Source organism: Phaenicophaeus curvirostris, chromosome 2, assembly GCF_032191515.1.
Source record: "Phaenicophaeus curvirostris isolate KB17595 chromosome 2, BPBGC_Pcur_1.0, whole genome shotgun sequence".
NCBI classification, from domain to species: Eukaryota; Metazoa; Chordata; class Aves; order Cuculiformes; family Cuculidae; genus Phaenicophaeus; species Phaenicophaeus curvirostris.
Genome location: NC_091393.1, coordinates 97,266,709 through 97,283,872, shown reverse-complemented (window position 1 = coordinate 97,283,872; position 17,164 = coordinate 97,266,709). Strand labels below are relative to the sequence as shown.

The 17,164-nt window shown below is 36.6% G+C and overlaps 1 protein-coding gene across 8 annotated transcripts in view; it reads right to left on the bottom strand.

Annotated features, from left to right (window-relative positions):
• Positions 1-17,164, bottom strand: part of KIF16B (kinesin family member 16B) — a 138,425-nt gene that overhangs the window by 36,345 nt on the left and 84,916 nt on the right. For 3 of the 8 annotated variants that reach the window (XR_011336792.1, XR_011336791.1, XR_011336794.1), the window contains 2 exons: positions 11,622-16,344; positions 10,875-11,453 (listed from right to left, as the gene is read on the bottom strand). Coding sequence is in view for 3 of the 8 variants with exons in the window: in XM_069850126.1 (XP_069706227.1) it covers positions 3,670-3,759; positions 10,041-10,163 (213 nt within the window). In the remaining 5 variants the exon portion in view is untranslated. Of the gene's footprint in view, positions 1-3,669; positions 3,760-10,040; positions 10,236-10,874; positions 11,454-11,621; positions 16,345-17,164 lie in introns of those variants that run through there. The other 5 variants (XM_069850126.1, XM_069850128.1, XR_011336795.1 and 2 more) reach the window with 4 other exon arrangements.

The following is a 17,164-nucleotide window of genomic DNA, read 5'->3' as shown; positions in this document are numbered from 1 at the left end:
AACCAACTCCGTGGTAATATTTCAAAACCATGAACTGATCAGAAAAGATGAAGGAGCAGACAAAAAAGGAGAATGCTACTTTCAAAGTTCTCACTTCTCTATTAAAGACCCTATTTGCTCTTGTGTCTGACTAATGACAAACAGAAGCATATTCAATTTCAGAGACTACTGCAACTAGAAGCCAAGTATGGTCTTAAATAAAACTCAAAAAAGAAGATAGTCATGAACAATCTAGCAGCTGAAGCAGTAAGAACGCTGAAGCTGGCCAAATGACAATCATACAGGCTTCAAAAAAACCACACAGTGTTAAAATGCTGGTAGTTATCTGCCTCTTGCACAATCTCACCCTGTTACAGCTTTTTCAGTCTTTCAAAATTAGCATATGACACATTTCAATTAGATATCCAGTTGTCAGTCACGTAATTACATTAGAACAACTGTGCAGGTGTATAAAATATATGGCATATTGTAAGATTGGAAGACATTAGACAATTTCTGCTTCTGAAAAAGATTTATTTTTTTTTTTAAACCTTCCCAATAAATCAGTTTGCCAATACATTCCTTTGGTAATTCAGCGGTAGCAACACAAAATGCAACATCAGCAAATTATTAAAATACTGATGTAGTAACTCAGACCTGAGCAACTAATGAGCTGTAAAGTTCACTTCTAAAAGCAGGACACTCATACATTAAACAAATCCACAGTATTTTCGCTGTTCATTATAAATATTAATTTGGAGTTGGAAGGTGAACTATGCAAAATAAAATTCAACTCTAACGTATTCTGATAACATTGCTTTTAAGGATGAAGTTTCTTCTGAATAATATACAGTAACTAAGGATGCAACTTTGACAAGATTGGTATTAAGATGCAATTAGCTTCATGGTGAATCCCAAATTAAGTCAAAGACAGATGAGCAGAAGCAGACAGATGATTTTCAATTTACCAAATACACTGAACTCCTACTCACGTAGCAAAACTAATCCAAGATAACCATAAATTAAGACTATTTTAAATAAAGGTAAAAATATGAGAAGTCATCAATCATTCATGTAGGTAACATTGATAATGAAATTCCTTCAAAGAAAACAAATACCAGATCTTTACTATGGCGAACAATACTGTGTTTCATCCATTACAATGTGCTCTTCCCCTCTGATAAACAAGGACACAGTAGTTTGTAGAAATGTCGACAAGCAGAAGAAACCAGCTGCATATTAGACAGGTTCCTTCTGCCCACAAACTTGCCATTTCCTTGTGGTATGCTAAGTCTCAAAGCAGCAGTAGACACAATGCAACAGCCTATACTAGGTACAACAGAGAAGACATCATCAGTGCTGCAAGGGTAAAACTGGTACTTAAGTGACTACCTACCTACAAGCATTAGATGACACAATCAAATGAGTATGTTGCTTCTCCTGAATTTTAGTGTGCTTTGTACTCGGCATAGATACACATACTTGAAACTCACTGATAATTTATTGAAGGCTGTTGTGAAGTGAAGGCTTGATAACGGCTGGAAGAAGTTACTACCAAAGCCACAGAACTATTATTTCAGCAAGTAACATGAGTAAACATTTCCTTCAAGTACTTTAGAAGTCAAAACATGTTACAATGAAGGGAAAGTTGTAAGACTTCATATTTGCCCCAAATTTCAAAAATTGTTGAGAAAGGAACAGGTAGCTTAATAAAACACACTACTATGTATTTCCTAGAAATTTATTCATCTCTGTAGTTAAACCAATAATTCTGTTAACATACTAGATGTGAATATTAGTGAGTTTATCTGAGACATATGGCAATCCATAAGTGTCAGTAAGAAACAAACTGGCACATTACACTAGAAATGTATTGACCTTGCAAACACAACCTCAAACAGAGGGAAGAAGCTAAAAAAAAAAAAAATCAGCAAAAGAAGATTACTATGTAGCAAAATATAAATCAACTATAAAGTAAGTGGTGTAGAGATGGAAAATATAGATAAAATCCACAGGAAAAATATTAATCCTGAACTACTAATTACAACAAATATAACTACAGCTGGGAAGACTCTGAGATGAACAAAACTATGTGTAATAACTTTGCAGTAGGCTGAGATCTTTTCCTCAATTGTATGCTCTCAGATGCCAGACTTCATTTTGACTTAGTAATATCACTCCTATGTTCTAATGGTTCTTCAAAACAAGCAAACAAAAGAACAACAACCCCCACACTCTCTCCTGTAACACCAAAAAAGCTCAAAATTGTAATGTGAGACAAAAATGCTTAATGCAAAAAAGTGATATTAATATGCTTCAGCACACAGAACATTTTAGTAAGTGCTTAAAGATCATCAGATTCCTCCTGAACCTGATTACTACATACTCCAAAGAAGTTGCTCTCCTGCTGACATAACTGTTAAAGCCAAATCCAGCTGTTCTTCAACGTACTGTCATGACCAATAATAGACTCTGAAAAAGGCCACTCAAACACATTCTCTTAAGTGGGGAAGATCAGTCGGCAGAGGGAATCAGGTGGCCCTTTTCTATTTCAAGTGGATGACTGCCTAGCTGCTTTTTCAAGAGCTAGATGCAATTAGGATATTACTGTCAACAGACTATAACATCCAAGAGGAAACGGCATTTCATTCAAATAAAAAAAATATATTCATGCTCATCCACATGAAATATATATATATTTTTAAAAGCATCTGTGGAAAGAGAACATTTCAATTTTCCATTCAAAACTAATTTTTACATTTTAAAATATTCTGACAACTGGAAAAGACAACCTAAGTTTTTAAGCCTTTTGGTAAATATTTGGTGCATAGTAGTTTCAGTTTCTAGTTTTGATTCTGTTTTGGAACGACATTTAAGTCCTAGAGTCTCCACAAAGCACAGATCTACATATTTTACTCTCTAAAACTCAAGGTCTCTGCGTGCTCAATTATTTTTTATCTTAAAGAGTGTGTAAATTAAGACCAAATAAGTGTTTGTACACTGTTGCCACATCTCTCTTTCACGAACCACATTTAGGGATTTTTAATATATTGCCCATGAATACGTGACCCAGGCTGCTTTTCTTGTGCTACCTCTCAACTCAGGATCACTTCAATTGCTTGAATGATTTATTTCTTCTAAAATCAAAAGGAACAAGCAGAAAAGAAGCAAAACATTAATAATTAAAAGTTATGTGTGGCAATTAAGAACTGTAATTCTACAAAAGGTCACTCCAATGAACTAAAGCTCTGTCAGGCATAGCTCCTCGTCTCCTGAATGCTTAGAGCCTCCAAGGTGGTCAGAAAGATCAGTTTTCCATTTTGCAGGAACTTGTGAGTCACTATTACCAAAGAGTATCTGTGGAAGAAGACTTTTAAATGAGAAGTTGTGAGGATTACATGATTTGACTTCAAGTATCATGCAATGAACACATCAGCAATCTCCAGGGATTGATGCCAGTCAGCAGTAAAGGGAATTAATGGCTAGAGGCAACACATGGAGTCACAATTTCACTGTTGCATGCAACACTCTCCAAGCAGCCTGGGAGCTTGAAACTGATGAAAGGCTTGCCAATCTTATTAGAAGCATACAGCTGATAGGAATATTGGGTTTGAGTAAACATCTTTCAAAAAACTTATTTGCCAGACTACCTCCACCCTTTTCTGCAAAAGTAATTTTATCAAAACTTACCTCTGGGTACTTCAGTTTTAAAGTTTTATGCATTTCTCGAAATCGACTGTATCGCCTGAATACTGTCCATGTCTCATCCAGAACTGTTATCTACATCAGCCGACCGATATAAAAAGAAGAAACAGAAGTAAACCCACACAGTAAACAAGGCTATCAGGTTAAACCAGGCAATTCTTAGTTCCCTTAAATTAATAAACTACACAGGTTTACTTAATTTGTCTTTCATTACAGTGACAGACCTGTATTTAAGGAGGAGCACTGATTGCAAAGTAAAAATACTGAATGCATTTATTCCATATTCTGGAGGTGTTTGACAAGGCTATAAGTGCATTAAAATATCCCCCGTCATTCCTTGGTGCTGCTATGCAACTCTCAGCATTACAGTCAGCAGGTGCTCCATTAAAGAATGAACAGCACCCAGCACAAACATGGTGTAGCTTCTTTATACATTCTCAGAAATGTATATATTCTCATATACACACACAGCCTGTATATATAAATACACAGACAAATAATAGATACATGTTTGTTGGATAGAGTTCATTGTCTTGTAGAATGGGATTCCAGTTTGTAGGGTAAAAAAATCATAGATGCCAAAGTTCAGTAGAAGTTATTCCTTTAAAACACTCTGAGCCAGTGTCATTCACATGTTAATGAACATCCCATCTATACAGGAAGTTTAATTAAAATGAATAGAACTACTTCTGTGAATAAAGCACATAGCTAGAGGAACAAAGGGGATGGGCAATCCAACCTTACCCTCCGGAATTCACAAAACCTTCACTAGAACTAAGAAATCAACAGAAATTTCAAGGAAATAAATTTTTCACTGTCTGAAATTAGGTGAAATGAAAGAAATTTTTAAGTGGGTCGTAAGTGTGCTGTGACTTGGAGCCTTTGATCTTATAACAAAATCTTTCTGTATGTCTGGTGATGCAAGGCTACCAAGAAGCAATACTATAGGGAAGGTGGGCACTTTTCTACACTGACAAGAAGAGCTGGATAAAGCCATCCGGCATTGCCTAAACTTGAAAAGATTGTTGCTTATTTAATCAGGCCTAATATGTGTTATTACCACTGCATAACTACGATTTTATGCATGAAGATCAAAACCAAGCATTTTCATAAAATACATTTCACAAAGACACAGGCTTTTTAATCTTAAAGTGACTCCTAAAATTAACAAGTAGCTCCCTCACTACTGAGCGCATCAGAAAGTAACAGAAGTAAACAAAGTTGCAGGATAACCAAGTAGGGGAAAAAGAAATCAGAGCAATAAAGCCAAAGCAAACTAGCATCCAAGCACCACTGTTGACATCTGCTACCCCATGATTACAACAAACTCACCTCTGACCCACCCTTCTCCATCCCCACTGCCTTCGCTGCTGCATACAGAACAGGGGAAACTTTAGGAAGTGTTTTGGAAACCAAAAATTATTGTGTTTCTTATGACATCGGGAACCAGATTTTGGGTGGTTTTTTTTTTTTCCTATTTTCATCACCGTTTTTAACTCCAGTGCAAATGCACTATTTCTGATAATATTCATCTTTCAAGTCACCAATAAGCTTTACTGCTATGAGCACTCCTGTATGATGATATTCCCTCAGCAGTGTCTCAAGCTTTACAAATCAGATGACTGGATTTAACATGCATATGCAAATTTAACTTTAAAAAAGTAAATACTCGGGAAGATGCATGTTATACTGATCTCTATTAACCAATTAACCAATTTGTTCTGAATAATTACTGTGTAGTACAGGGCTTTGTGATTTCAACGTTCAAACAAACATTAAAATGTAACATATAATTATGAAATAAAGATGTTACTTATTCCTGCCTTTTTTCTGCTTTAATTCTCTATTTTAATAGTTCTGAGTCATGAAATTTCGTTGTGATAATTTCATTCGTACATGATCTTTATTCCAAAGTGACCTCTTTTTCCACAAGGCTTTTCACAGAAGTATGCCTTTAGGGGAACTACCTAGCAGAAAGCATCTAGGACTCTTCCAGCTACACAGCCTGGGGAAGAGCATCAGCTTGCCAATGATGTGTTGGCTCTGCAGCTGACAGTTGTCTGGGTGATAAGGTGGTACAAAACTTACTCAAATCAAATTGCCTGCCCTATTTATTACTTTCTCCTTTGAAGTTTAATGAAGAACTTGTTAGAGAAGCACAGGAAGGAAAATAGCAAACCCATGCATCTGTGCTGCCTAAGAACTGAAGGATTTTCTCTAGAGCCTTTCCTGGTGGCTTGACCTGACTCGGTCCCTGTCATCTTCCTTCTTTACTTTCCTAATTCTTGTAATGAGACTGGCAGATAATGCATTGCAAAATTTTACTCTTGTTACTGCTGATATTTTTGGAAAATGAATTTCAAAGCTAAACAAAATCTTAATCAGACCCCAAAGCTAAGCAATAACGTCATTAGGTCACACAAGATCAAACTCTACTCACATACAGAGAACAATTAAAGCACACCTAGCATAGGAATAGCACATATATAGCATAGCAAAACCATAGTGAGAAGAAAAAAAAAAAAAAGGAAATAAATATCCCACCTGATTCTGAAGGAATTAGAAAGAACACTAATGCCCACCTTACTTATCTGGGCTGATTAAGTTGTCTACAGTCACTGACATTCATATTGATCCAAATATACATTCTTGAAACTTTTCCTCATACTGTTTATAAATACAGCATCTGGAAAGCTAAAGAATTGCCTAAAAATTTATTGTAACACTTTTTTATTTATTCTTGAGAGTATTAATGTGATAGAGTTGACAAAACATTGGGCTTTTCCTTTATTCTAGTTTAGGTAGATATAGGCATGCATAGTTTTCTTTAAGAGCTATGTATCAATGAGCACTGCTCCTGCTTTACTGCAATTCTGCAATAGATCATTGAGCTCAGAAAGAAACTTTGCCAAGAAACACAAACGTTTTGAGCAGACCCACCGCAGTATCTGGCTGAACAGAACTGTCTGGACCTGGAGAAAAGCACTGCTCTGGGGTGCATCTGCCTGGATCTTGTCCCATAGAGAACTCAGAGATGACTGAAGGGCTTTGAAACACAAGAAAATGCCAGTTTTGAAAGAATATCTAACAGGACAAATAAAGTGAGAGCAGTCAGAAAAACTAGGGAAAGCTGAATAAAAATGAGAAGGCTTATGCACAGTCTTCTCTCTTGTTAGAGGCTGCAAAAAGCTGTGCTTGATGCTGGGCTTTGCTTCCACTGCCCGCTCTTGGGAGACCCTACGTGCCTTTATACGAGCTGGAGTTGCCCCTTCTCTGCTGCCTCACTGTAACATCTGCCACCCATAGGCACCACCTGCAATCACAGGCATTGTCTGTAACAGAAGGCAACAGTCTTACCAATGCAAAAGCTCTTTCCACACACTGTTTCTAGCACAGCCTTGTCTGAATAGTCCACATATCACAACAATGTGAAAGGAAAAGGAGAATACAAGAATATTTTTCTGGTTTTCTAATTCAGCTCTAACATAAATATATTTAGACCTGATTAAGTTACTACTGTTTCATCATGTCTTTCAAGAAAACATATAAAACTCTCACTAAAATGAAAGTTTTTTTGGAAATGCATCTGTTCATACTAAATACTTAATAGCAGAGCAGCACAAAAAGTTCTGTGACAACTCTTGCTGCAAAACGAGAAGGTGCTGCCTAAACTCTGATAGAGTATGGTTTCGTTTCTATTTTGAACTCTCTCCAACAGCTTGCCATGGGACATCTTAACGCAGAACTTGCACCCAGAGGAAGAACTTGAGTAGACCGACCATCTTGCTGGCCCATTTCCAAAGATTATACATCTCTAGACAAGACACTGAACCTGTACTATAAGAAAATAGTTTTGGATGGTACGTTTGAGTTGCAAGACTTACGAACTGACTGTGATGCTGCCAAGAAAAGTGGAACTCACTCCCTTCCTTTTGGCATAAAAAGGAAATAACGTTTACTACCGCACATCACAAGAAGAAAACTCTATATTTCTTCCTCTACACAACAATATGCCCAGATTTAACTACAAACACAATGACTGGAAACAACTGCTGAAGAAAATACTTCTCAGATACCTAGGTTTCAAAGTTTTGAGGACCATCTTAAAATTTGACTCAATCACCCCTCATCCCTTTGTCAGACTTCAAAGTGCCGTTACATACGAATAGGTCAGCTACCCATTTTCCCAAGAGCAACAGGAACCTTGGTGAAGAAAGCTTATCTGGGAGCTGGCAAAGGAAATACCATTAACAATGCTCCAGCCCTTCCCCAAGACTGACACATACTTTGATATGGGATCACCTGAAAAAACCTGGAACAAAGTAAAGTAAGACAGAAATAAGGAATTATTTAAACAACTGACATCGTATCCTGACCCATCAGGAACGGTTGAAATGAACAGATACACATTTTCACTTCCCTGCCTCTTTTCCTGCTATATTGGTTTTTACGGCAAAATAAATTCAACATACTATGTATTTCAATTTCCCATAGAATAAAAGTAACAGCAGCTGAAGATTATTACAGATCAAAGTAGAGCTGGGAGTTCTGCATGGGAAAGTTTTAAAATAGAAAAATCTGTGGAAGTCTGGATTGTAGCTTGGAGACAAATCCTGACCACAGCAAAAGCAGCCCACTGTGACAGAGACCTGGAGGCAAAGGAAAAAGTATAAACAGTTGATTGATTTGTGTAAGAAACATTCCAAAGACTATCAAACTAAGGTCCATAGTGTTCTAAGGCAGTTGACAGTAATGGAATACCATTATTAAAGTGACAGCCCATTCCCTACCCCATGTGTCATCTATTTCTTTGCTTTGAACTTCATCAGTTATTTAAGCAGCAGTTTCTATCAAAGGCAGCCTAGAAACGGCACAGGAGAGAGAGAGAACAGGTGGTACTGCTAAGTACAACAGAAGAGAATAGCCATTCCATATAAACCACTCTCAGCCAGAGCACTGTTCTTTCCTAGTTATGAATCTCACTCTATTCCAACATTTTTCTCCTACGTTTCCTTCCAGGTAAGTCTAAGTCCTCCTGCACATACTTTAACCACCTCCTCATCCTAAGATCTTGCAGATGCTTACATGGGTTTTGAGGATGAAGGGAGAATACTTGGAAAAGAAACCCACCAGCTTAATAAAAAGAGAAAATAACTTCATACTTTATCTACCTTCACCCAGTCTAGTAGAAACCATGTGCTGAAAATAGTTGGGAGCTAAAACAGTCCTTGGAGAAGTTTTGTACCCAGTTAGTCTTCTCTCAGCATCTCTGTGGCTCTAGATTTTTACTGGCCCCAGGAAATTCAAAGTTCAAAAGGCAAAAGGAAGTATTTCATCCACAAACTGTGCAGTACATTTCAAGATGAAAATTTAATTAGCACAGAGCTAAGATTGCCTGTCTTAATGAAAGCCTTTGAAAAAAAGAGAATGTGAGCATAGTTAAAAAATGGTCCTGCTCACTGTTAGAGGCCACTCCTCCATCTTACACCAGCTAATGAAGCATCTGGCAGTAGAATCAGTGAAGAAGGCTGCCAGTTCTGCCTCTGATACCATGTACACGAGTTATGCCGCATGTCCACATGCACTGAGAGCACATTTGCAATCACATTTCAGATCTTGCTTTGATAAAAACACTGGCTTAGTACCAGAGGAAACATAATGAATATACATTTTTTCCAGCATTTCTGCACAGAAGATAAATTCAGCAAGCCACTAGAATGGAGAGGAAGCAAACAACAGTTTGGAGAAGCAAGAACTTGAAAAAGCAGGGTGCAAAGAATCAGAACAACAAGAAGAGTCTGAAAGGGATCAGGCCTTTGTTGCAGATATATGCAAAACAATTTATTATTGCTTTTGTTACTCCAGGTAAATATTTCAAGTCTAATAACTTTCTATACCCGACACTGTCACTTGCATCTCAATAAAAGGCAATATATAATATAAACAATATGTACCTAATTCTTATCTCTGCAAAACTTTCAAACTGAGTTATTTGACACTGAATCTAGAACTGCCTACTGCAAGGGTTTGACCACCAACCTCCTGTGTACAATCTCTTTTTTTTTTTTTTTATAAAAACACTTCTTTATAGTGGCCCAAATTGTGCATGCCCTCTCACAACCTCTCTTATTTAGCAGTACTGAAGTCACTGAGGCAACTGAAAGAGACAGAATCAAAAATTGCACTTAATGGAACAGAACACCCCATAGCCTAACAGAGCAAACTAGGAACAATTTGGTTTTAAACGAAAAGCATTTTTCTATTATTTTTACTACTAGGATGCTACTGTTGTACAAACACAAGCAACATGTATGGGGAACCCAAACATTAACATGAAGCAACTGAAAAGCACCTACCTTTATTTCAAACTCATAGTGTTCATCCTTTCCCTGCCCACACAGGACATAGCGTGGAATGCTAATTTTAATTGGGTCCTTTAGGTCATCTGGAGTTGCTCCCAGAGAACGACAGACCATCCGCTTTCATGTGCGTACCAAATAGGGAGAACAAAGGAAAACCAAAATCACTACATAAGGAAAAAAAGAAAAAAACTTCACTAAAAATTAGAAAATGTTCTTTGCCAGAAAAACAGGGAAAGATAATGTGGAGGAGGCAGAAATTATTTTAAAAATGAAGGAATTACTTGAAAACAAAGTGCATCGCCTTTCATAAGCAAGCCCAAGCATTTTGTTATGCATGAAAAATTTGACGTGAAGTATCTAAAAAAAATTACTTATTCTTTGAAAAGGCATTTTCAGCTTAGATATCAAAAATGAGAGAAAGCAGAAGACTTTGTATTAATCCTCTTTGGAAAAAAAAATAACCAAACCTTCACAGCCAGCCATGCTCTTTGTATGTCTCTTTACATAACAAACCTGTTTACAATGTCATGCAAAGCTGCAGTGGATCAAGGCAATTCAGGAATTGCCTATACCTTAGACTTTTAAATCCAAACTAATATTATAACTGAATACGGCATATATAACATCGGAACCCATTGTCAGAACAGTCTCCTACTATTCTCTTTAAATCATAGCTAATTAACAGGAAACTCAACTATGATAAATTTTCATGGTCTTGACCAAAAGGTCTAAAGAGATATTTGTAACGAGCGCACATTCTTCTGACTAACAGCCAGATGGAATCTGTAACTCTGAAGCACGTCAAAAATAAAACATTTCTGCAACTGCAAAAAAAATTCTTTGCATTGAGTGTGTCCAAAAATAGCATAAGCATTTACAGTGAATAAGTACAGGAACTGCCTTTTAGGAAGTCCTCCACTTTCTCAATTAAACATATTTGCTCTGAAAAATTTAAGGAACTTTTACTTAAAAAAATAACAGCACCATGACAAATGTTAAGTTAATGATAACAAAAAGATCTAAAAATTATCACTTTACAGTTGAGATTGTGTTATACATTTGTGTATCGCATATATAGAGATTGCAATCTCAACATTTATTTTCAATCCCTTAGCTGCTACCATGAGACATGTTGCTTGGTCAAAATTCTTCAGGCTTGACCAACACTATCCCCACACATGCATGTGACTCACACTTCCGCTCACTGCCACTGTCTCTCTGTAGCAACTCTTGGTGACTCCCAGTACATGTGATACTGTGTAGGAGCTGAAGGAGAGTTTGAAACTCATTTATAAGTGTCCCTCTCTGTTTTTTGCTACAGACAGCTTTTTGGCGTTCTCTGCTAGCTATCAAGAAAGGAAGGCTATTATTTCATTACTAGTAAATTATAAATGCCAATAGCACTTTCTTTAACGCTAGCATCAAGAGTAGTGAAAAAGAAAATACAAATAAAGTTAATTTTAGTTCCAATTAACTGACTTTATCTAGAAGGTGTTTTCCACAAACTTATTTTCAGTCAAAACAAACTTTGCATTGGAATGGAAAAATATTTCTAGTTATTTTTGTTTGCACAACAGATGTTTTGTCCTCTCCATTTTGTCCTTTCACTTTTCAGCAAGTTACCAGCTCTTCAAGGAAAGCTCACTTCTGGAGCACACAAATGCAAGCAATTCTTTCCTTGGGGGAAAGAAGAGTTCATTGTCTTGACAACAGTCTCATCTGGTTTAAAACAACAATAAACCCACAAAGTCACTCTTAAAGCCACCTCTTGTCAACACATAATTTATTGGCAGTCATTTTCAGGGAACTATTACAAACAGCTAATAGTCAGAGACAAAAATAATGTCAAACACGAGGTACTGTGCAAAACACACCCATATACATTAAATAATGCTTTGATAGTCACAAAAATTGATCATTATGTTATGTTTCATTTACAGTACTATAAAATATACTCCTATAGAGTTGTGCTTTCATAAAAGTGCAGAATATTCATTGAGTTAGATTTGAAAACAAACACAAAAGAGGAAAACCATGTTATCTGGAACACAACATGCACAAACATTTAACTTTTGAGGTATAATCTGAAAAGGAATTATTTGCAGAAGCTGCTGTCATTTAACAGCCTTGATTAAGACAGTCCTCCTACATAATACCACTCAATGTCAACTTATGTCAAGGCTTAAAAGAAATACCTTACTGACCTGTCAATGTAGGAGCCACTCTGGACCTGAACTGACATGAGATTATGCTCCAACTCATAACCACTCTGTCTGCTCCATATTCAGTGTGATACTTCTGTATACTTTTTTTGTTAAAACCAAAAACCATACCTCAAAACAATGTGACACATTTTGCTCATCTATGGACTACCTTAAGGCAGTAGAAAGTTTTACTGAGACTAACAAAACCCTGAATTCTCAATCCAAAACAGTGTTCATTCTTCCAGACACAACTTCCCCAACCAACGCAAGTTATTTCTTTTCAAATCCCACGTGAATTACATTTTCCTGTCTTAACATATGGTAAGAACAAATGGGAAATGTTCTTACACTAGTAGAGAGACTGAAGTCTAACTCTGTCTAGTAGAAGATTGCACCTCTACTGGCAATATCCTTATGGAATTTAGAATCTCAGATTAGACACCACTGTTTTTTCTGCCAAGGACCATCTTCCTCAAGGCAGATGGCAGATTCAAGCAACAGGATTCAAAGGTATTCAGCTCCCTTTACGAGGGAAGAAACAAAAGATAGGAAACAACATCTTATTCATTATTTGAATGCTTGACAGAAGTAATGGTTAAAGAATAACCCTGTACTAAGCTCATGGGAAGTCTCAAGTAATGGAAATATTTTACTAATGTTCAATAGTTCCATTATTTCTTGGACTATAATATGAAAGAGACTGTAAGAGATGCAATCTTGCAGCATCAACAACCCCATTAGTAAGCAAGCAGAAGAAGAGGGAAGTCAAGCAAGGCACATTACATGAAAAGAATTCTAGAGTTAAACTTACTCCATCCTTAAGGCAATATCCCCAGTTGCTAACTATCCATTTAACAGTATGAGAAACAGGTATGCAAATCATAAACCCCAAACCTTTTGTCTTGCCACAAGTATAAGAGCATGACCAAAGGCTGAAATGTTATTTAAAGCAGTGTATACACCCTTTAGCCAGGTTCATTTTCACGTCACATTTTCCTTAAACACTCACATCAAGGGAATATAAAGACTTATTCTATTGCAGGGGAGTTCGCATTAACTATTTTGACAAAGTAGGTAGGAATGACTTAAAGCCATGCATTGCTTCCCTGAAAGGAGGGGAGTGGGAAATCTAAAAAGATTATCTTGAATGTTCCCTGCATTTTTCTTGTTCTGTTTCACTGCTTCCACTTAGCCTACACTCTCTTTGCTCAGAAGAAAAGAGAAATCGTAAATCCCTTGATCCCTGGTACCTCAGCCAACACAACTTAGAATAAGCCAAACGCAACTACTTTTGCATGTGTGACAAACTTTAATGCAAGAGTGCAATAATCCTTAATGCAAAACTCCAAAGAGAATTGTCAATGCTATTCTTCAAAAACCTGTAAGTAGAAAAGCTATAAATGTCCTTAGTATAAGAACACAAAGTGCATGGACCATAGGAAACTAAACACACACTACAATTCAGACAAAAAAATGTTTTGAAATATATCAAGGCTATAAAACAGATGAGAAGCATGAAAACAAAGACACTCAGAAAGATTAAGGGAAAAGCCAACCAAGGAGGAACAGAGAAGACATTAATGAAGATTGACAGGGGATGGAGGGAGCCAGAAACAACAGCCAAAATGGAAATCAGAAGACACAGCTGTAATTATGGTTTTGATCCATGTAAGATAGAAATATTTAATTTCCTAACCTTTCCAAGTAGATGCATGTGCAGTATACTAGAGACTCACAAAAAGTACGCACTCGAGTAATAATGATATTTGCTACGATGTGTGTGTACACCCTACAGCGTTTCCTTAGAGGTTCAAAGGACTCTTGCTTATTGATATGATGGGAAAAAAAATAAAAAGGATTTTATCAATATTCATTAGCCTCTTATTTTGAATGTATCTAAATGTATTTGGATTTCAACACCTAGTCAGATGCATAATTAGCCACATGGCTTCTTCACTTGAACTGAATGTTAATTTCCATATTTCTGAAGGGATATGCAAACTGCTTTGAAGAATTGATGGGATGACTGTCAGTTGAGTATTTATTTCTTTTTCACAGTATTTAGAAAAAACAATTCCTGAATCAGATCCAACCTTGCTCCTTCTAGAAAAGACAAGCTCAATTTTTTTTAAATTTTCTTTGTCTGGCAAAACCACACATCGGATATCATTCAAACTGTACAATCGAAAGCTGTCAAATTGTGATCGCTGGCATGAAGCTTCAAAAAAGTTAGGTGCAGGATAAAAGACCTTATTTCCCCTTAAGAGACCTATATGAGTAGTTGTAAGAACAAGTGCTCTATAAAATGTCTGCCTAGCACAGTCTACTTTCACTGAGGTATACAGTAGTACATGAATGTCACCTAATGAAGGTTTAATATTTCCCATATTTTCATGGAGTAAATAAACCAGATCAGCTAATTCAGTTCTAAATTTACAGGACAATCGTACTCCATTTGAAAATATTAAGTCATTTACTTCTGATGTCCAATCAAGCGAAATCTGCATCAAATCATCCTTCAAGAGCTGGTGATTTAAACAAACTGCATCATCCACTGTAGAAAACAAAACACTCATTATGTCATGGCAAATTCTTTGAGTGAAGTGTTTGTTATAGGTAAATATTGTGAGTAAACCATCTTCAGCAGAATGCAGAAGGCTAATATTCTGTCCAGCAAAGCCAACTTGGATCTCCTTAATTGTGACGATAGGAACCTCATGAAACATTGCCAAGGAACTTTGGCAGACGTCTTGTTCAACTGACGAAACAACAACATACAGAATGGAGCTGAACAAAAGCAAGCAAGCAGGTTCTGGATCAGGGTTCTTGGAATCACCAACAGCGAGCCAATATATACCTTTCAACTCCTCTGTTCTAATACAGATTTGAGGTAAGGCACAGGTCAAAAATTCCAGCACTTCTTCCAGTGAACAGACTTGAAGCTTTGAAAAGAGCTCAGGAAAACACACAAAATTCTGTCTTAACACAATACTGTTTTCCAGTTCTTCATTTTTACAACAGGACACAAATACTTCAGGTGGCTTTCTTGCACAGCTATCAGAGATTTCTGTGCTTACATACATGGTGATAGACTCTTCCACGGGAGATTCAGGTTGAACTATTTTTTCAGCATGAGATTTGACATCATCAGTAGAGTGGGACATGTCTTGATTCATATCTGACTTGGAGAACATATTTACTTGCAATTTGCTAATAAATGGCAGTCTTTTTATTAACGATACTGCTTGTGCACATCTCTCACTTCTGTCACACAAACTTCCCAACTCCTTAATTTGTTTAGAAACCACCATACTGTTGAACAGTTGATTACTGGTATCTTTGTAAAGGCAGGAAAGCTTACTGAAAAGATACCCCAAACCAAAAGCGTGCTCTGGGGTCACACCAAAATGAGAAGGTATTGACTGAAAAGAAATCATATCTGAGGCTTTTTGCATTGGAAGCTGACAATTACTAGACTGGTCTTCAATTGTTGGGTGCGCTGTCTTAAACTGGCTGTTTTCTTTGCAAGTTGTTATTTCAGAACGCACATTAGACTGAGAAAAGAGAATGCACGATATGCTGTTAAAGCCAGCCTGCTCATTAGCACCCATTAAGGATCCTACAGGAGACAGCTGTTTGGAGAGTGAACAATCAGATTCACTTCTTGAGCTGTCAGAACTCAGAGAAGTAATTATTTTATCATCAAAATGATTCGAATTTTCAACCTTGCAGAGTGAATAAGCCACATTATTCAAGTCATCACTTTGTAAAGAAGTAGATAAAACATTCTGATAAAGAACATCCTTACTCTTTAAAGTATTAATACTTTTAGTGTGAATTAAACTACTTTCAATGTCACAATGACAAGCAAAGCTCTCCTGTTCTGAAATAAGCTTTTCATTCTCTGATGCCTTCTCTGATGTAAAAGGGGAGGAGATCCTTCCAGAACTTGAAAATACATTCCACATCTCTGTACATTCCTTCTGTCTTTTATGGTCTCTTACTCCTGAGTTTTCCCCACACAACTCAGAAGTACAATTGCCATCTTGAGACATAAATGGAAAGCGATAATGTGGCTGCCACTGTTGACTTTTCTGTTAAAAATTTCAAAAGAAGAAAATAGAAATGTCTTTATAAAACCTTCCAATTTGAACACCTCTTAAATTGATGATTGATTTTGATTATGTTTGTCTAATCATTCTGAATTGATACAATCATTGTACAATCTCTCAAAATCAGAGAGAGAAGATCCGATAGAAGTTACTGAGGTCTGATTCAGGAATAGTTGATCTTTCCAATCCACCACTGCTTCTTCTTTGTACAGTATCCATTTCACTTGGTTTATATGTCCTTTACTTGAAAACCACAGGAAAGTCAAAGGGTGATGCAGAAAACTTATAAGCCCTTTATTATTTTTCCATACATGCACAGAACAGTAATCCTCTACTATCCAAGACAGCATAAAGAGTCTAACACAATTTAAAAATAACAGTGTAAATCTCCAAGAGTCCAAATTAGAGGTGCTGCAGTCCCCCTCCTGCTATTATGGTTTAAATTCATAAAGATGTTTAGGATTTACTCAGTAAGACAAGCAATTAAATGTGGGGTTCCAGCAAAAGTTAGGCAACCCAACACAGTGGGAGGGGTCTAAGCCTCAATTTAAAAGCATGCATACGAATTCATCAAGACATAGGCAAATTTGCCCAATGCTGCTTGCTAATATAGATATTCTTACAATAGTGACTTCATTGTGAGTCAAAAATGTGAAGAGGTACTCCGAATTTAGGTCTCTCCTCATTAAACGTTTTTACCCTCTAAAATTAGGAAAGGGATACTGCTCCAAATTCAGAATTATGACAAAATAAGGAAGAAACATCTCCAGTAACACCACACCTTTCAAATAACAAAAAACTA